Genomic DNA, 21,817 nt, shown 5'->3' with positions numbered 1-21,817 from the left:
GTGTCCAAATATCCCTTTGTCATATAACCTTTGTTTCTTTAACATGGTTTGAAATTGTTCTCGGAATAGAGCTTGTCCTGCTCTGCAGTGACAGTTATTTGTGGAGACAATTTTACTTATTTCTTTACAAGTGGAATCTTAACTTTCTGCATTATCCAGGTTAACTTATGTTCTTTGTACCCAAAATCTTTTATGTTTCTCCATTTGTCAGGTTTCTGGCTTATAGTAAGATTTAACATAGAAAATCACTTCATTTTGAAGAATATTTTCTGTTTTACTATATTTAAATTTGTTTCCTTCTTGAAGTCACTGCATAATTTGTAAATTGTTCTGTTTCAGTGCATTATTTACACTGAAAAATCGTTTTTATCATAAACTTCATTTGACTTAGATTCAAATTTAGAACTTTTTCCTTTTCTTTTATTAAAAATTCAGTATTTGATGGGGGATTATATAGATTACCACCTATGGAATCTCGAGACTTTGAGTATATATCTGAACTGAGGGGACCGAGACGAGTTCAACGATACTCTACTTTTGGAGAAAGACAAAAAATAAGAAAGTTATCATACTTTTTTAATGTCATCATGCAGACAACACTGTAGTTGCTAGTACCTCCATCTTGCGGAAAAGTCTGCAAACCATTAAAAAAAAGCACTGTGAAAGGCGAGAAATTGCACAAACAGTCGAACACCACTTCCTTTTTTTTCTTTTGTTCAAGAACTATCGTGAATCAATAACTAGTGACATGCCCCTCCGGGAGGTTCATTGGGAGCACAAACAGTCAAACGCCACCTAGTGGAAAACTAAAATGGTGTAGAAGGCATTGTGAAAGGCAAGAAATTGTAAATATGATAACTTTTGTATTTTTCGTCTCTGGTCCAAAAGTAGGGTGTACTGTTGAACTCATCTCGGTCCCCTCAGTTCAGATATATACTCAAAGTTCTGAAATTCCATAGGTGGTAATATATAGTACAGCCATTTGATGTAACATTGTGTGTTTATTTCTCTGATCAATTCATTTCAAAAACAGAAATGTAATTGAAATTTAATACTTTTTGGAAATAAAAATTCTAAAATTTTCTGAAATTTATTATATATATAATTATATTTTCCAGTGAGTTTTATGAACTTTGTAATTATTAAAATTTATATAAAATAAATGAGAGAGAGACTGTGGTATACAGACTTTATAATTAGTATTAGATTTGCTGACATCAAAAATACAGAAAGTTTGGATCATTGATGATAAATTTTATAAAGAATAAAACAATTTAACTTTTATATATCAATCTTCTCTGTGTTGAAACTCTGTCTTTTTTTATGTTATATTTTGAGACACCATGAAGTGTTGACACTAGACACTGAACTTTTTCACATCCACTTTATTTTCTTATGTGCTTTACTGTCTTTAAACTAATTGTTCCAAGTGTCAAGCTATTTTAAATATTTTCAAATGTGTGCAATGCTTCAATTTTCATTCAATTCAAAGAATGACAGAGACACTTATACTATATAATAAGTAAAACTGATCTGTTAAATATATACAAGGTAGAATCAAAATTGAATTAAACTTTTGGTGCTGGCTTTATTATACAATAAGTACAGAAGATCATTCATCATGCTATCTTCAAAGTAATTTCTTCTTACATCTATACACTTCTGCCAGAAACCATAATCAGTTATCAAAGCAGTTCTGGAAGCCATTTTTGTGATATGTAAGGATTTTTGTTGGTGTATCTTTCATCTCTGCTAGCAATTGGAACCTATAACCCTTCAGTTTCTCTTTCATTGTACAAAATACATAAAATACTACAGAGACATATTAGGAGAATGAGATGGGAAGCATTGTTATCTTCTTGGTCAGATATGTGTTTACTATGAAAATACTATGAATATTTGATCAAGAAGGGTATAAGAATAACTTCCCAATCATCTTACTTCCATGATCTCACCACTGTAGTGTTTTATCTGATCCCTAAAATGAATAAGAAGTTGAAGGGTTACAGGTTTTAATCATCAGCAGAGATAGAATATGCAGCAAGAAAAATCCTTAGATATAAAAAATAATGGTTTCTAGGACTTTTCTGCCAGAAACTATCAATTGACAAAAAGTGTAGCTGTATGACAAGCTTATTTTGAGGGTACTTTGGTGTAAGATATTTTTGTGTTGTAAAAAAAAACCAGCACCAAAAGTTCTGTTCATTTTTTATTATACTTTGTATATTATGGTATTATAGAAAATATGCTTCATTATTTTTAATATTGTATATTATAATACATATTGCATATCTCCAAACTTTAAATTACAAATCAAAATTCAACTTGACATATATAAACTGATTATTTATTATGATCATATACAATAGTACTTTGTATCTCAAACATTCTAGAGTTTGGATGGTGCTTCTACATTCAAATTGAGCATACAGTGAAAAAAAAAAACACTTGCTGCATAAATGGCATCTATTGTGTCTTGCTCTTGCTGTGAAAACATTTCTTGTGTTACATTTGTCTGTTTTCAATGCATTTATTCCTTTATTTTTGATGTGTTTGGTTATCTATGTAATTTTTACCTATTAACCATGCCATAAGTTATCAAAATAAAAAAATGGCAATTACAACTGCTAATAAACTATCCCATACCTTTCCATTACATGAAGATACAATGAAAAGATATGGGATAGTTTATTAGCAATGTAATCACATAAAGATAACATGTTAGAAAGTAATTGTTATAAAGCATAAGTAAAAGTTGAGACAAGGTTTGCTAAGTTGTATACATACTAAAACAAAATACATTATTCAGATATATAGCAGATTAGATTTTAAAATGAGTTACTATAATATTTGATTGACCTATATCTTGTTATTGACATGAAAGTAAAACAATATATAATATATCATTCACATCACTGTCAATGTTAGAAAGTGAATGTAACCTGACTTTTTAAAATTACTGTTTGATTAGTAAATGTATTAAATAAAAAGGAAAAAAATTTCTGCTATTTATTTTTAATACATTTAAGAATTAAAAATGTGGATTTTTTCAATACTCAATTTTACATAAGTCTTTATTTTATGATGATTTTAGTAGACAAATTGGATGAAAACTAATAACATAGCTAAATTATTTATGAAAAATTAATTTTTAGATTATTTCAAATAATTGATAAGTTTGATATTTTTTTATGATATAATTCTAAATTTTAATTTTATATATTAAAAATGATGCAAGATATGCAACAAAGGTACAAATTTTAAAAAATCTTACTGCTTTTTCTTAATGTTTATTATATTTAAATAAATTCTTGAAATCAAAAATAAAATGGGCAGTTTATAATTATATTCTAGTCTCGTATCTATATAGGAAACTAAGCTAAAAATAAGAATTTGTATTATAAAAATTTATTTCTTGAAATATTTGTATAAATGTAAATTAATTATCATTAATTATATAATTATAATAATTAATTTATATTTAAACATGAAGAGACTTATTTTTATATTATAGCATCCACACACTCACGTACTCCATTCGAAGCATCTCCTCATCATAACAGTTTTCTAACTCCTGCTGCATCACATTTAGGTATATTTATTATTGAATATTTTTATTTTCAAATTTTGAATATATAAAAAAATTTTATAAATTTTTTTTACTTAAAATTTGCTTTCAAATTGTAAATCTAAAATTATTTTGAAATTAAAAACAAATTGCCCTATTTATACAAATTTATTGATTTTTTTTTTTTTTTTTTTTGCTGAAATTTGATAAAATTCTTTAACAAAATTTTTATTAAAATTAATGTAGCAATATACTTCAGCATAAAATAAAATTGACTTTACAAAATTCAGAACAGCTGAAATTGATGTTTTTTTATAAAACTAATTGCCTTTATTATATATAACTTTTTTATACTGATTAATTAAAAAATGTCTATATTTATTACTTTTAGTATAAAACTGGATCAATTTAAATTCTTAAAATATGTTTATACGTATATAAATATACAATGATAGTTCTGAATTTTAGAGTCAAATATTTTCTAAATATTCTTAGAATTATGTAAATGAAATAAGTCAAATAATTAATATATAAAGATAATATCAATATATAAATTAGCTGATTAAAATGTACTCTTCAAAATAATTTTCTAATTTTATAGTATGTAGTTTTTCTGTATAATATATTTCTTAATTTAAATTGAATTGAAAACTAATTTGCCATATAAGTAAAACTTTCTTAATTAATTCAAATGAGTATGTTTAGGTGAAAAAGCACACTGTTATTTTTACTAATTAAAGTTTTCCATTAGCCAAATTTAACAAGTTAAATAATTTTTTTAGATAAGTTATGTAGTAGTTACTTAATAAAATATTATTATGGAACATTTTGTAAAAAATTAATGTAATTAATTATTTTATATTTTAATCAGTTCTAATCATGTGTTATAATATAGTCATGTTCATCAAAACGTTATAACAGAAAATATGTATCTTTTAGCTAAATTTTTGGTAAATTAAAATTGATATCAAATGTTATATTGAATTAAAAGTAATGCCTACTCTGACAGCCAAAGCAAGCAAGATATTTAGATAATAAGCAATATGATAAATTAGTGGCATCTAGACATACCCAATGCACAATTTACAAAATTCAAACTAAATTTCAGCTATAATAAAATTATCATTATCAGTTTTTTTGATATACAGTAATTGTAATAATAATTGCTAACATAAATCAAAAGGAAAGAGTTTCTGATAGAATTTTAGTAGTTCATATAAAATTTTTAATAAATTGATGAGCTTAGAAAATCTTGTTACCAAAACAATGATTATTATTCAAAAATTATTTGATTCAAATGTCATGTTAATGAAATGTAAATCTTATCAATACAAAATAAATACAATTAACAACACAAAATAAAAATTGAATATATTTCATGTTTGAAGTTTTTATTCAAACTTCAAACATGGAATAGATATTCAAAGAAATTCATAAATATTAAGTTACAGAAATATTTCAGAAATAGCTTATTAATCACTACTTAATATACAAACTATGTATGTAATTACAGAAAAAGGTATCAAATAAAACATGTTTTTATGCATTTGCAAAACTTCTATTACATTTACTATTAAAGATATGATACTAAATTTTAATTCCTATTATTTTCTTATAAAAATTTAAAAGGAATCTGTCATATAGCATTTTTTCAAATTAATCAGCAAAATATTTTTGCATTAGAAATTTTCATTTAAAACAGTTTCTGCAAATTTATTAAAATTTTTCAAGATAATTTTGGCTATTCAATATATTTATGATTAATTAAAGAAAATCATTTGATAATTTCCATTATCTATAAAAATGATAAATAACAATATACTATACATAGTATTTCACATAAAAAAATTTAATATCAAGAAATTTTTTTTATGTTATAATAAAATCTAGAACAGTGACAGTTTGTCTTAATAATAATTTTGTTATTTAAGATGCAATGAGAAAGCAAAGTTAAAAATTTAATTTTTAGTGAAATTATTTTATTCTAGTTTTAGATGATTTAGTTAGAGAAATATATCTTATTAAAAAAATTAATAAATCAGAAAAAGTAAAATTACAACATAAGAGAGTTAAAAAAATAATTTAAAAAATAAATAATAGTAATGTTTTGATTTATTAATAATAATTTAGAAGAATTAATAAACTTCATCTTAAGTTAAAACTTTTTCAAACATCAATTAGAAATAAATTTTAAATTCAAAATAAATTCATAACAACTTGTATGTTAAATAGTAAAAACTATTCATTTATCTAAAATAATGAATACAGTATTTTTGCCATTTCAATTAAAGAAGAATTTATAATAATTGTAAAAATAAAAAAATTTTACTTTATGTCCAATTTTATTGTTATATTTTGAGTTTATTTACAAACAGAAGAGAAAAATAAAACAGTTGTTGTTTTTTTTATTTTCCCAAATTAAAGATTCTTCAAACAAAATATATTTCAATTAACATTATTTTAATATATATAATTCTAATATTGTTTTAAATATATGCTAATGTTTAAAACAACATCGTCTAATAACTAATAAAACAAAATAATTTAAGATAAAATAGAATGTATTATTATATCTGCAATTAAATATTATAAGTGTTTCTCATTTAATTTTTATATGGAAACATGATTGTTTTTATTATTTGTTTTTTAAGTATATGTATAAGAAATAAAAAATATTTGAAAGTGCATTTAGGTTTTATCAAAAGTTAGAAAATGTCAGTATTTATCATTTCAATACTTCGATGTCTCAAGATTAGGGCCAAAAAATATGATTAATATACAAGTTAATAAAACTAATGGAAAAAATACATTAAATTTAGAAATATTTACAGTTTTAATTAATAAGTTTATTTGATGATTTTAAAATATTTCTTTAATATGTTATAAAATATTAAAATTTATTTTTATTGATGATTTTTATTTTCACTTAATTAATTTTATTATTTATATTATTACTTAATATTTGTTGCTTTATTGTCTCGATTAAATTTTTTTACTAGCGCACACCATTCTTTTATATTATAATTCTTCACTATATTTCTGCATTTATAAATTTTTATTTCTTTGTTAATCTTGTTTGTTCAGTATTTTTGAGTTAAAAAGTTGAAATTTGAACAAACTATTTTTAATTTATAGATATTATTTATTAAAATTTTTTTATACATTGGCAGTGATTCTATTGTTATAATTCAAATACAGTAAATAAAATATGAATTAAATCTAACAAATTTTAAGAACAATTTCCAGTGTTATTACTGTCTCATAGCCAATTTTTACAGAAGAAAAATTTTTATTTTCAATTTCCATTAAGAACACAATTTATAATTTAATTTTTAATTTTTACATGTTGATGTATAATTTAAACATAAAAAGTATTATTACAGTATTAAAATATATTCATACACAGTATTTCTGTAAATAAATATATAATATAAATTTTTAAAATCATTTATGTTAATTATTACTTAAAATATATACATTAAATAAAAATATATATATAAAATCCTTATAAATAAATAGAAATAAGAAAAATTAACGTATTTTTAAAAATATCTTTATCAGTATCGATTAACATATAATGCAAAACTATAGTATTAATACAATAACAACAACATAAATTTACACAAATTAATCTTATATCTTACATAATCTGGAACAGAAAAGTTTTAGTTACATTGCCTAATATGAGCAAATGATTGTATTTATTATTTTTATAAACAACTGTAATTAAACATAGTGTGAGGGAAAAAAACATTTTTCTAATTAAAGTAAATATAAATTTTAATTAAAAGTAATGAATATAATAAAAACTACTGTACAAGGAGAGTTCAGTAATGTGTTCACTTCTTAAATGGAACCAGGGTATTGTTTTGTATTAAATTTAATTTAATACAAAACAATACCCTGGATTGGAGTAGGACTGGTTTCACAATAGCATTGGTAGGATTTTACAACAGTAATAAATAGTATTATCAATTAATATATTAAAATATATATTTAGTAAATTTGTATATATTTTTTTTAATGAATATTATTAATTTTTTGATATTTTCAATGCTATTGCATTATGATATTAATTTTTATAATATTAATTGTGTAGATGAAAATTGGTAAAACAATATAAAATGATATCTAGATCTGATGATATATTTTGTTACAGATTACAAATAAAATTTTGATAAACTGTTGTATGATAGTTTATTATTTATTTTCTTATTTTTTCATTCCAATTCCTCTCTTATTCAACACACAAAATTATTACTTAAAGAATATTATTGTTTTTTTATCTTATTTGAATATTTTCAGACTATAATTTCAATCTATAAATAGAATTCAATGTGCATTACATTCTATTTGTAAATAAAGCATTAGAAATTATTGGTAATGCAAATGTAAGAATAAATCTCATATTATTTTACTGGTTGTCTGGCACAGTTTAGCTTTATATAGGCCCTTGTGCCAGAAAACAATAAGTAAGGAAGTATCTCCTTCCTCTTTAATACTGTCAGATGTTAGGGTTATTTCTACAAAGTTAGATAATATTAGAACAGGAAAACATATTATTAGTCCTCTCTAATACAAGATTTAAGTGATTTTATTGCATATTTCTACAAAGTACTGTACATTAAACATCAAAATTCAAAATCAGTCAGAACCTGAATCTTCCTAGTCAAAAATGATCTAAGTAAAACTAAACTAATTTTAAAATATAATTTCTTAGGGAGAATGCTTTGTTTAATTGTTTTAATAAGTATAATTTGCAACATTAAGTTATCCTGTACACTTTCTAAGAGAACTTTACTATGTCAAATGAGTTTGGGCACTAAAATAAAAAAAAATCTGGCAACTCTCTTGTCTGTACTGATCCCTACTGATCAAAATTAATTAAAATTTAATTTATTGCATTTGTCATCATTGTAGAAAAAGGAAAATACTGTGTATTTTACAAGTACAGTATAAAAATGTATCACTGAACAGAGATTGCAGTAGAGGATATTGTTCAATCAGGAGAATCTTTTAAGTTAATCTAATATAAATTTCATACAGAACTATATTTCTTATTGTTACATCAATAATTGCTGTACTGAGATTTGACAGTATTTTTTAAATCAATCATTTTTAAAAATTTTATTTATTTAGTTATTAAATGTTAATATTCACGTAAAAGTGAATCTTAACACTCCTATAACATTGAGAATAATATACAACTGTATTATTTAATGAAATATTTTAATCTTGTTTTATTTTTGATATTAGTTTGTGAGAAAGTTGAATTAGTACCAAAATAGTTACTGTATCTTTAAACACTTTTATTTAAATCTATTTTATGAGCAGTTTTAATCTCAGAAATCTGTTGTCTTCTCTGTGTTTTTAAACTGATAGAGTAGTTTTGTAGTAGAGGAAATCATAGTATTCTATAGTCACAGAAAAAATTATAGAAATGCAAAACCTGTATACATGTATTTTAAACTAAAACTTTAGTTTATTTTTTTGGTGCATTAATTGACTAACCATTAACAGTAATAGAATTAACAGAAAAGAAAGTTTGATTTTTGATTTTTACATTTTGTAGACAATAAAAGCTACAGCTTTGAATCAGCACTGAAAATTCACTTTTGGTTCAGTAAACTTTAGAAATTTAATAAAAATATAATATAAAACTAAGCTAATAGAAAATTCACTCGTTTTACTCGTAATTTTGATGTGTTACAGATTAATTAGTACTTACAGATGTTTTAACCTTTATTATTCTTGTTAATACAAAAGTAAACATTGTTAGGTTAAAAAACTTTCCTGTTAATTGGGTAAAACAGAAAACAGACTTAAATTTTTCCAGATTATTCTGAAATAATCTGTTTTTATATATAAAATTGTAATAAATTTATTGTATCTCTCTTCAGAAATATTTGTTTCTGATCAGATCAGATTTCTTAATTACAAGTATTTGAAATTTATACAGTAAAATCCTCACTAAGTTGAACTGCGTTAACTTGAAACCGTCGACATGTCCCGGACACAGTATATAGTGTTTTCTGTATAATATGATCTTGTTAACTTGAAATTGTTCAAACTTAAACCTATTTTGCTGCATATCCTCCATCCTTTGATAGGTTAGTGATCTTTATTTTCTCTTACGTTCCACGTGAAGACAGACAATTAAGGTAAACAAATGCTATGGCTCCATGCCGAACAGAATACTCTGATTGCTGACTCTGATATACTCTGAATACTCTGAATACTGACTCTGATTGCTGCTCTGGCAAGAGAATACCTTGACAATGCCCTCAAAATTGCCATAAACTGGATGCAACTTTGTAATCTATCTGTGAACAAATTCTTGAGAAATGGTTTGATAACAGAAATTTACAGCCAGAAAAAAATTTGAGAAAATCACATATTAAACTTGTTAACTCAAAGATGGGTTTTTTACCCCTTAGACTTTGACTTAATGAGGTTTTATTTTATTAAAAATTATTGCTAATGTAGCTGATTATAGCTGTTTTTTAATATAAAATGTTGTTGTAACAAAATTACCCGAGAAACTATTTTTTGTGATTTTAACAAATCAACAGAAAAAACTATATTTTGAAAATATAGCATTTATAAAAGAGAGAGATAATTTTTGTTTTCATAAGACTTAAAAATTTAATAACAGTTGTAATATAGTCTTGTAATAAAGAAAAAATTTTCCTAAAAAGATTTTAATAGTGATAATTTTTTTAAATGAACATTTGTTGTTTTTTATAACTCAAATAGTATTGTATGATTTGAACTTTCTTTTTAACTCAAAGTTCTAGAACTATCAAATTCAAATTTTTTGTACAAAAATTACATTTGAGTTTAATATGATATGCCCAATATTTAATAACACACAAAAATTGCTCAATCTTAATTTAATTTATTATAATCTGATAATTTTGGCAAATCATTACATTTTATTAGTAGCTGGATTAGTGATTTTGTTTTCTATATCAATTTGTCATTTGAAAAGTATTATTAATTCTTCTTATTAGAACTATTTCACACAGCAAATGGAAAAATTACAAAAATTATTTAAACCATTTTAATATTAGATAGATAGATGTTTTCATAATGCATTTTTCACAAAACATGAAATTTTATTAATATTATATTAAATATTTGTTTTTATAATTAAATAAAGAGATTTTATTTATAAATGAAATTAATTATTAATAAATAACTCATTATTATCATTGTTTGCAATTAAAGTTTCTCAAAATAATCTAAACAAAATTTGAAACTAGTTTTTAAACAGTTAATATTTTGAATGATATGACTTTTTGTTGGCTTCCTACATATATATATTAAGATACATGGATTTTGTGAAGATGTTTTTGAGATATTGTTATAGTCTTAAATTATTATTAAATTTATTTTTATTTCATAATTAAGTTTTTTTAATGCAAGTTATTTGATAAGTGAATTAAAATATTTCTTTAATAGGTGTGCCTCCATTTGCCCGACCTGGTTATCATGGATTTGGAGCTGCAGGAAGCAGTTTTGGAGGTTTAGGAGCTCTGAGTAAGTAGCTTTTTTCTTTTTTAATGTTCAATGTATCTTAAATTACATTTAAAATTTTTAAGTAAGAAAATTTTGGTTTTCTTTAATTTCTGTAGTTATTTTTCTTTTTGAACAATTCTTATTATTTTCTTTAAAAAAAAAATTATTTTGACCAGATATTGCTTCATTCTAGATACTGTTAATGTTCAAAACCTTCATAATTAACACACACACACACACACACAGACACACATTACAACCATTACTTAACGGTTAATCATGAATTTTAGTTAAGTTAAAAAGTTATGTTTTCATATACATTTTAATGTCATAAAGTAGATATAAATCTTTTGTCTTAACTCAAAATTAATAAGTTTACATTAAGAGATCAGACCAGAGGTCTGAGTAGTGTAATTGGCAAGGCATCCATACAGTAAGCAGGAGTTGCAGGTTTGAGTCCTGCTCCAGGTCTATTCTTTTCTTCCAGTTTAGTCTAAAATTATCAAATTAAATTATTATTATTATTAAATTTAATACAATATGGCACGTAATGCCTTCCTCTAGTGCCAAATTTATTAGTAAGTTATAATTATTATTGCAAATTATAGCCCAATGTTATACGGCAGTTAGAGGGTTATAAGTTTACATGTTTGTTTGTGTGTAAAGAAGGATTTACGTAATATCAGGTAACCATAAAACTTTCTGCAAAAGCCTGGCATAATTTTTGGGCTGCATGCACAGCTTTTGTTCAGAGTTTAAACTAATACAGAATACAAGCATGAATAACAGAGGTTTGAGTACTCATTTCAAGGCACTTGATATGCTATTCATGCACACCTTTTCAACTTTTTTGCATATCAATATACCCTTCAATACCTCTTATTTTCTTTGTCACTAAAATTATAATTCTATCTATAAAGTGATTTGCAAAAATACTCTTTCAGTTTGTATGGAAAAACAGCATAACTTTCTTGGTTATCTGATATAATGTATAACATGTAATAATCATTTATTATTGTTTATCTAACCTGATGATAAAGTAATTCTTGAAGTAGTAATAAATAAAATTAAAAATTACATGAGAGTACATTAATTATTCAATTGTTTTTTGTCTGAGTTCTAAACAAGTATATATTTTAATTTCTTTTACTTTTCCTGTAGTTATGTTAGTATTGCACAATTTTTGTATTTTATGTATTTTTTATTCGAAATACATTAACATTCCAAAATGCATTCGATTTCATATAGGCCTGAGAAAGATCTTGTATAGATTGAAAACATTTGATTATCATTAAACAGTACTGGAAACAAAAATAAGGCTCTAAGTTGAATGAGGTTTTTATTAGTATTACTTTCTAGTCTCATTTGTTGTGTAGTTTTTCTAGAGCTAAACAATAAGAATTTAATTCAGAAATAAGACTAAAAATGAAAATCTGCCTATTATTTTAAAGAAATTCCACTTTTAACATACTATAATTTTGTGCACATAACCCATTATAGCCTATACCCTACAGAAATTGCTACACTAGAATTAATATTGCCATATAATCTGCTCCTCTTTATACCAAAGCCTCTGCACAACCATTTAATACATGGCACTGGTATGCAAATTTTTTTTACTGTCTGCTCTATGAGCACCGAGAGAATTTTTTTCAATCCGTGGGTTTGGCCAGGTCCATAACGAGGTAGCCAGGTAGTGAAAATAAAAATTTCCTGGGGATCTGGAAATTCAATCCCAGGTCTCCCAGGGTGGTAGGCTCTTTACCACTTCAGTTATTCAGCCAGCAATATGCAATCTGGAGATTACTAATCTCAAAAGTTAAAATGTTTCTCAATTCCATTTCATTATAGATGTAATTATAAAATAAGTGAAACAAAAAATAGAATAGTGAATCTACCTCCTAAACTGCATGTGTCGAAGATACAAATGCCTATTGAACTGCAGAATTATTTTTATCATATTGCCTCTGTTTTATTTATCAATTAATATTAATAAAATATGTAATAATAACTGTTACCAAAAAAAGTTAAATAGAAAATAATTGTCTTAATTTTTACTCTTAATAGAGTGAATAGTGATTTATTCTCTGTATAATAAAGACATATTGTGTCAGCAGTGTCATCCTTTCTTGCATCACTGCCAAGTTAATACATACATACACAATATAGCATCAATTGGTGATCAAAACCTCATAACTGTATTTCCTAAAACTTTACAGAAGAGCTTTAAAAAAACATGATTTCATTGGGGCAAAATTTTGAGTATGCGATTGGAAATTTTTGAGTGTCAGAAAGAGGACCTAAACATTCACTTCACTTACAAGGTTTTGATAATATATAGAAATTAACTTTATAACCTCATTAATGCAAAAATGTGCTTTTGACCCATTATTGGAGATATGAGGTTTTGATCACTAATCAGTGATATACACATGTATCTGATTAGTGTTAAATTCCTTGTGTTAAAGCCAAATCAGAGCATTTGAAGAAAACATTTCTTACTGTGGACAGTTATAGATAAAAGGAAATCAGCTTTTGGAAGACATTTTCTGTAATTATTAAATATTTCAATTTGATGGCCAAGGCAAGACCAAGACATAATGTAATAAAACTATTAAATCAGTTTCTATATAAAAAATAAAAGTTTCCAGCCTGTCCCAGCAAAAATTTTCTAATGTTTTCAGCTATCTACACAGCCATCATCAGGAACGAACATGGAATAGGCTGGAACTTTTTATTTTTTACATTTATTCCAGTTAAGAAATTTTATTATTAAATTTCTATATACTCAGAAAATTTTTGAAAGAAAAAGTATGCATGAGAGATTTGCTGAATATAACTGCAGTAAACAACAAAAGATTTTAGAAAAATGAGGAAGGAAATAGTGAAACAAATTAACTAAATTTAAATAAATACAGAAAATTTTTAATTTTAAAATATTCAGAAATAATAATTTTGCAAAATTAATAATGCTAATCAAAAGGAATTTTTTAATTATTACTGATATCTGTTTCACTTTTTAAATAATTACATTTCATCACTTGCACATACAGGATTTTAAGAATATAGATACTGACTGCTATAAGCAGATTTAAAAGGGACCATGGCATGTGCCTCTATTGTTTTTAAAGAATATTACTCAATTACCCTAAATTACTTCAGTTACTCAATTGAAGTCATATGATATTTATTTTTATTTTAAAGTAACAAAACCAATTGTTTTGGTATCCAGGAAGTACTTATGGTGCCATAAGTACTTCCTGGAGGATGTGTTTATGGTGCCATAGCACCATAAACACTTCCTTGATAATACACCCCTCTTCTGTATAGTGTTGTTAATATATTTGTATCAATGTTTTGAAGTTTATGCTGTGGTGCAGAAGTCAAATGATAGGGTTGAAGATGAAGTAAAAATGTTGTTAGAAAGTTAATAAAATTAAAATTTCATAAAAAATATATTTAATATTTTAAATAGAACACAGATTTTAAGAATTTTTGGAACTATTAAACTAAAAAAAACTAGGCAAATATATTTTTCTTTTCCTTTTGCCTTCTTTTAACAGGAGGACGTTTTTACGTGATGGGGGTGTTAGCCATACACACAACCTGGAAAACCAATAATTCCATTATATTTTTCTACTTCTTCATTTCACATTAATGTGAAGAACCATATACTCATCATCAGAGAACTGATTGACACTATTGACAAAGACCTATGTATTCTAAACAGAGTGTTTACTGGCATTGAAATCTGATATTTCTTATATGATCTACAGAGCAAACATACCAAAATCAACCTCTCTTTAAGACAGAAAAAATTTACCTCCGTTAATCGACAGGAAGATAATGCTTAAAGCTTTTTTTATTTCTGTAACTGGATAATGCATTATGAGTTTATTTTTGATGGTAGACACATTAAAAGAATCGAGAATATTGCTGTATTGATATTCCCAGTCGCATACATGACAATAACAATTAACAAAAATAGCCTTATAACTTGCAAGGAAAAAGTTTGATTCTCTACCCTCTCTCATAGCTAAAGAATATCTGGCGCTTCCACAGCCTCCTAACTCAGAATCTTGCTTCCACAAACTTTCATGTCTTTATCAAAATGAAAGTTGCCAATTAATAAATTGTGATTTGAGATGTTTCCTACAATTAACATTTAAATTTATCAGTTGCTATTAGAAATAGATTTCAAATTCTTATTATAAATTGGCAAAATAATTATTTAAATTATTTTGAAACCAAAAAAAAAAAAAGATTTTCAGAACAAAAATCTAAATAAAATTGCAAACATACTGAACCGAAATAAATTGACAGAAAAATCTGCAATTTGAACTGAAACCAATATTTAAAATGGGTTCTAAGCCCTTTGTACAGACAAGATTTAGCATTCATTTTTACAAATGGCTCATAAATTTTGTTGTCATATATTTTAATGATAATTTATAATACATTTGTTTTCTTTTAAATATCTTTAATTTGAGCTTATCATTAACATTATGATATTTTATAGTTGTATTTTATGGCAGAATCATGTTTCACTATCTAAATTTATTTATTCTAAATTTTTGTTCTTGGATCTCTAATATATGAATATTTTTCTGTTGCTAACTTCAATAGAACAACCATGCTTCTGAAAGTCATATTTGTATTGGTTTTTGTTCACAAGGTTTACTAGTGTTTCTGAATGAGAAATGCTATTTATTCTTTTGAAGAAGGAATCTATTGATTAAACAAAAATTTTTAATTTAAGTGAAAAATAACAATGTGTATAGTAACTAAGAGAAATATTAAAATAATGTATTTTCATAAATATAAATTATTAAAAATATAACATACAAGATATAAATTACATAACAGTATATAATCTTATTTAGAAAAAATTATATATGCTTATTGAATATATTAATTTCTCGTGGTATTCAATTCATTAAAAATATATTTCATATTCTATATTTTATCATTCATAATCAAATTTTAAAAATCATCTAAAAAATATTTTAATGTGTATTTACAGGTCTAGCTGGAACTAGTATGTTTGGAAACAGAGACCTAAGTGCTAGCAGTCTTGCTGGATTAAGTTCTGCAGCTCAAGATCCGTGGTCTCGTTTACATAGAGCACCTCCGACATTTCCGACTCCGGTGGCACCGGGTTCGACAGCACCATGGGGAGGTTTAAAAGCCGAAGCAGAAAGGGAACGTGAAAGGATGCAGCGGGAAGAACAAGAAAGAGAAAAAGAACGTGAAAGAGAGAAACAAAGGAAAGGTGAAATGGATAAAGAAAGAAGAGAAAAGGATAGTGATAAAATTAAAGATATAGGAAGGTAAGGGTTTTATTTTTGAACATTAGATATTCTTATTACAGAAAAATATTCACTCTGATATTGTTTGTTTTAAGCAGAATAAGTTATGAAGTTTAATGCATTTTTAAAAAATAGTTAGATCAGTAAACTTTATTTATAAGGTTTATGATGTATAGTTTTAATCTCTCAACTACAGAAATTCATTTTGCTAATCTCAAATCATAAAAATGCTTTATAATTTTATGTGAATAAGATATCTGTATATACTTATCTTTTACAATGCAAGCATTTTTCACAATTAATATATTGCATAAATTTTAGGCTCTGCATTTTTAAGATAGTTTTATGAAATACTATTATTTTTGAGGAGAAAAATGTTTTTAATTTGCTTTAAACTTTAATATTAATCTTTAGAATAAATATTATGGAGAACTCTTACTAATGTCCCTTTCTTTTAATAGTAGTACATATTGCATTTTATGATCTGAATTTATGCCAATAAGCATAATCGGCACTTGAAAGGATAAAAAATAAAATAATTTAACCAATTCCTATATTCAAAGAAAACAATTTTTTTTTTCTAATTGCTTAGTTACAAAACAACAGTTATTGTAATTAAGCAAAGTTCTGTATAAGTCAGAAAATGTTTTGTCTGTGATCAAAGTTTAAAGCAACTACATGATCATCAAATGAGCCGCTCAGTACACACATCGATTAACTCCATAAAACGAAAAGTTGAGAAACGCGATGATGTAATGTATATTGTTTTTTAAAATTCCTCTGATAATATGAATTCAAATATATAATGTAGAATGCATAATTGCAGATATAGCTTTCATCTAACGGTATATAAAATTAATAAGAAAGAATAGCCAACAAACAATCGTCAGTAATGTTACAGTTTTTATGTGACTGGTGGAGTTAATCGATTTGGCAACTGAAAAAAGTAATAAAGTTAAATTTAGTCTTTACATTTTTAAGTTTTTTATTACAGAAAAAGTTAGTTATTATACATTTTTATCACAGCTTTTCCATAAAAATGAATGTTGGCAGTTCGGTTATAATATAATTTTTGTAATTAATTCATAGCAGCTTTATGTTAGCGGCATTATTCTTTGGGATGATTCAGCAATATTATAAATAATGTCTTCTTCATCAGCTGTATGCGAGGATTCGTCATTTCGATTTGTTGACAAGTTCTTATAGTAATCGTGTTTAACAGGAGGAATGAATTTTAGCAGGTCCATCATGTCTCTCCATTTTTCCTTTGTCACAGTTCTACCTTTAGGATATAATAAAGGCTGATCTATATTTTTCAAACTTTGCGGTCTACCCACTAAAGATTTTCTGATATTAATGGCTTGAAATTCTGTATCTTCATTATAGTCACATTTGAATTGTATGAGATAGGGTTTGGACCTTTCTAACTTTATCCAGCGTATTTTAAGCCAATTTACTGGAAGCCCTGTGACGGTTACTTTTCTGTTAATGATAGACTGTTCTAAAGGTTTTGTTGACAAAAAATCTTGGTGAGTCATTTGGATTAGATGAAATGGCGCTTTCTTTTTACATGTTTTGATTATATGGTACCAATCATCTGGTGAAAAAATGTTTTGATTTTTTTTTCGCACATGACTCAATAATGGCAAAATCTGAGTCATTGGGCAAATAGCTGTGTCCACTTACCAAAAATTTCATGTCAATTGATTCAGCTTTGATTTCCGTGCTTTGAACAAGTTTCAATAAACTTAAGACGGTTTTAATATTTCTGTTTTGCCCGGTACACGAATCCGAATATGTTATTATTTTTTCGAAGTTTGCAGCGTAAGTCTTTATGTACTTTATTAGACAAGATGAAATTTCTTGAGACCCACGAGATCCTTCAGTTTCTGGCCAAACAAACATGTGGCTTATATTTTTATTGAATTCATGACATCCAAAATTATAAACATATAAATTTCGCTTATAATAAGCTACGGATGTGGTCAACTTGGGAAAGGCTAAAGCTTTTTCCAAGTCAAAAGAAAATACGAACAATTTTTCCGATGTTGCCATTCGATCGGCAGCCATTTGACTGCGAGCCCGTTCAGCCTCTTCTAAGTGAGTTTCCTTTTCAATTTTCGCCATCTTAATTCCCTCATCGTCTGAAGATTGAATTTTTATTTGAAAAGCATCACAAGTTTGACACGTATCCTTTGATGGTTGTTTAAAATGTAAATTAAATTTTGTAGAGAACACATTATAGTAATATTTTTCTTTCACTGGTGCTACGTTTTCCTTTTCACATTCTGTGACGTATAGTTCATACATCTTCTTAATATTTAAGTCAGGATTTAAATATTGTCGTCTTGGATTATGAGCTCTGGTGTAGTGACTACTGTAGGCTGGAAATGACTTTATATGCTTTATAACATTTGTATCATCTATTTTATTGCTTGCAGCGCGGCCTTTGCGCTTATCAATCAAAGATGTAACTTGTTCTTTAGAACAACAATCGTATATCCGCCCGTCACTCACCTGATAAGTGTCTCTAAAATATTTTTTACAAACGGGAATATCAAGTCTCTCTTTTCGAAAGTAATATGTAAACGAATGTGATCTTCGTTCTTTAGTTTCATTCGTAGGGCGCCTTCTTTTTATTTCGTTAACTTTGATACAACCTCTTAAGAAAATATTTTGGTCAAGTTGACTATGTAAACTATAAAATTCTTTCATGGCAGCCTCTCTCTCATCCGAAAGAATTTTTTGATTGCAATTTTGACGGCATCTGCATTGTATATCGACAAATGTTTTTGCAGGTATTAATTTTCCTCCCCTATTCCTGTATGCCAAACCTTTTATCCTGTTATGCTTTTGTAAATTTCGTATCCATTTAACAGGATTACGACTTCTTTTCCTCCCAATCAATGTGTTTGTTGTGTTTGTACTGTTGCAATCCGATGAATCCGAGGAAAACGATAAACGTCTTCTTGGACCAGACTTTCTGTTGATAAATCGTATTGAAGAATCATCACTGCTTTCCTCACTCACATTATTAGTCTCACTCATCTTGATTATAACGGTATAATACAGTCAAACCTGTTTTTATGTGGTCAATAGGGACCGCATAAAAGAAGTCTCACATAGAAAATAACTCAAAACCGTACGAAATAGAATTTATTGACAACGGATGTCAGCACTTGACTGCATCGTCTGGTCTATTGTCTGTTTTACATATTTTTGTCCAGGTGGTGTTTTGTTGACTTTAAAAGTAAATTATTTCATTTTTCGCATATTCATGCAATAATGTTACTATAATAAGTTCATTTATGCTATAATAAGTTTATTTAGCTATAATAAGTCAACGTGAGACATGACAAATCGCACGAGACTAGTCGCCAACTATACCGCACAAATAAAAAAATCGCACAAAAAAAGAGCGCATAAAAACAGGTTTGACTGTATTTATTTCTTTAAAAACAATCTGGGAGTAATGTTGAAAAGACTAAGAAGTACACAGTAACATTCAGCGTGCGAGATCACTGCTATACTAACTACCGTTTGCATTGTGCTTCTTTTTATCTGTTTACCGATGCAATTTTGTTACGAATATTATTGAGAGGGAGAGAGCATCTTCGGCTGTTTAAAAACAAATAAGCGTCGATGCACGGCCAGAACAGATACAGCGTTACTGAAACGATTTACATTAGAGTATGGAGTTAATCGAAATGGCTTCTGAAATAAATTACTTATTATTCAATGGCCAAAAAAATTTGCCATTTAACGGTGCTAATCTTTATTATTCAGGAAAGTTATTATAAATATAAAAAGTTATGACTATACCAAGGGCTTTGACACTTAAATTTAAGATTTTTCAAAAAGTGGAGTTAATCGATGTGTGCACTGAGCGGCTCAAATGTGATTTTTTGCAAATATGCACAACTCAGCAAGGCCAATGTCATGACAAAGTCAGAATTTTGAAATTCAATCTATGGGCCGAAATAATCAAAGTCAAAGTTTGCCATGTAAAGTCTATAAACCGATTGCCGGTTGTTTTTTTCATATTAAAATGAGCTTCTTACATTAAAAGCAGTTTTACACTGAATTTTTTAAGATTTGTCAATGTTTATCACTTTGAATAATAGTTTTCTTATTAATATTTAAGTTTGAAACATAAAATCATTTAATATTACTTTGAATTTATAGAAATCTATATTTTTTACATGATAAATTATTTTTACTTATTCAGGGATAAAAGGGAGCAAGAGAGGCAAAAAGAAAGGTATGTCTGTTTTATATACTGTAGATTAAATAAAAGCAATGATAAATTTTTAAAATAATTTGTACTTTTTTCTTCTTGAGAAAGTTATATTTTTGACATAATATCAGCTAATAAATAGTTTGTTTTCAACAGTTATAAACTATTTAGTAGTTGACAATACTTTATATCATGAATTAATAAACTGATATTGTTATGAATTAAGAATAATCTATAACAAATCATCAATTATTAAGTTATTCTTATAAGTGGAATTCTTATGTTAGAATAATAAATATTTTTAAAATGCCATTGATCTTTTTTCATATGAGAGAGTTTCATGAGAGAGGAAAAACAGATGAAAATGGTTTGGTTGTTTTTAATTAACTAATTAATCATATACAATTATATAAAAAGGAGAAGCATTAATATAGAATATCATTAGGATTACTTTATTAATTTATAAAAAGATGGATAAAATTGAATTTTTAAAAAAAATAATCGGTTTCAATTTGAATGCTCTTTTATACTGTAATAAAAGATAAATCCATTTCTTTTATACTCTTATAAGTTATCTTCAAGTGAACTAAACAGTAGTAAAACTCCTTGGAGTTTGCTCTACTCAAGTCATTCTGTGAATTTATAACTGTTTCTTTCTTAAAAATTTGTGGCTGTTAATAGTATTGATAAACAGTAAAAATAACTTGTAAAGAAAAAATCTATAAGTATTTAAGTTTTTGTATTTTATGTACAAAATGCACAAAAATCAATAGTTGCTCATCTTAATTCAATATATAATATAATTTTAAATATTTTTACAATTTGAAACATTTGGGTTAGGTGTATAGTAGAACTCCGATTATCCGAGGCAGGGTTTTTGAGAGGGAAGGAGAAGTGGGGATTTTTCCCCGGGCTCAGAGTAAACTTGAGGGTCTGTAGTGATTCCTACCCTTATAAAGTTAATGTTATTTTTACTAACAGAAAATAACATCTTTAAGACTGCTTTTTATTAACGTAGTTAACAGTAATGACTATTAGTGGATAGTATGTTCCGAGTATAAGTTATGTTCTGCTTAGGGCCATTGGACTTATCTATCATTAAATAACAGTGATAGATTTGTTTAATTTGTTTAAGTTTAATTCCAAAAATAACAACTTTATGGACCACTTTCCTATATCTAT

General features: G+C 26.0%; 1 protein-coding gene across 3 annotated transcripts in view; it reads left to right on the top strand.

The window, feature by feature from the left end:
• The window catches only part of tay (tay bridge), a 494,398-nt gene that overhangs the window by 460,263 nt on the left and 12,318 nt on the right, over window positions 1–21,817 (top strand). For 2 of the 3 annotated variants that reach the window (XM_067276200.1, XM_067276198.1), the window contains 4 exons: window positions 3,515–3,592; window positions 11,033–11,110; window positions 16,113–16,419; window positions 20,627–20,659. In XM_067276200.1, coding sequence (XP_067132301.1) covers window positions 3,515–3,592; window positions 11,033–11,110; window positions 16,113–16,419; window positions 20,627–20,659 — 496 coding nt within the window. The remainder of the gene's footprint in view (window positions 1–3,514; window positions 3,593–11,032; window positions 11,111–16,112; window positions 16,420–20,626; window positions 20,660–21,817) is intronic. The other variant, XM_067276199.1, reaches the window with a different exon arrangement.

The sequence above is a fragment of the Centruroides vittatus genome, unplaced genomic scaffold (assembly GCF_030686945.1).
Source record: "Centruroides vittatus isolate TY-2023 unplaced genomic scaffold, ASM3068694v2 contig_680, whole genome shotgun sequence".
NCBI classification, from domain to species: Eukaryota; Metazoa; Arthropoda; class Arachnida; order Scorpiones; family Buthidae; genus Centruroides; species Centruroides vittatus.
Note: the sequence above shows the minus strand (reverse complement) of the source record. Positions and strands in the feature narration are given on the sequence as shown.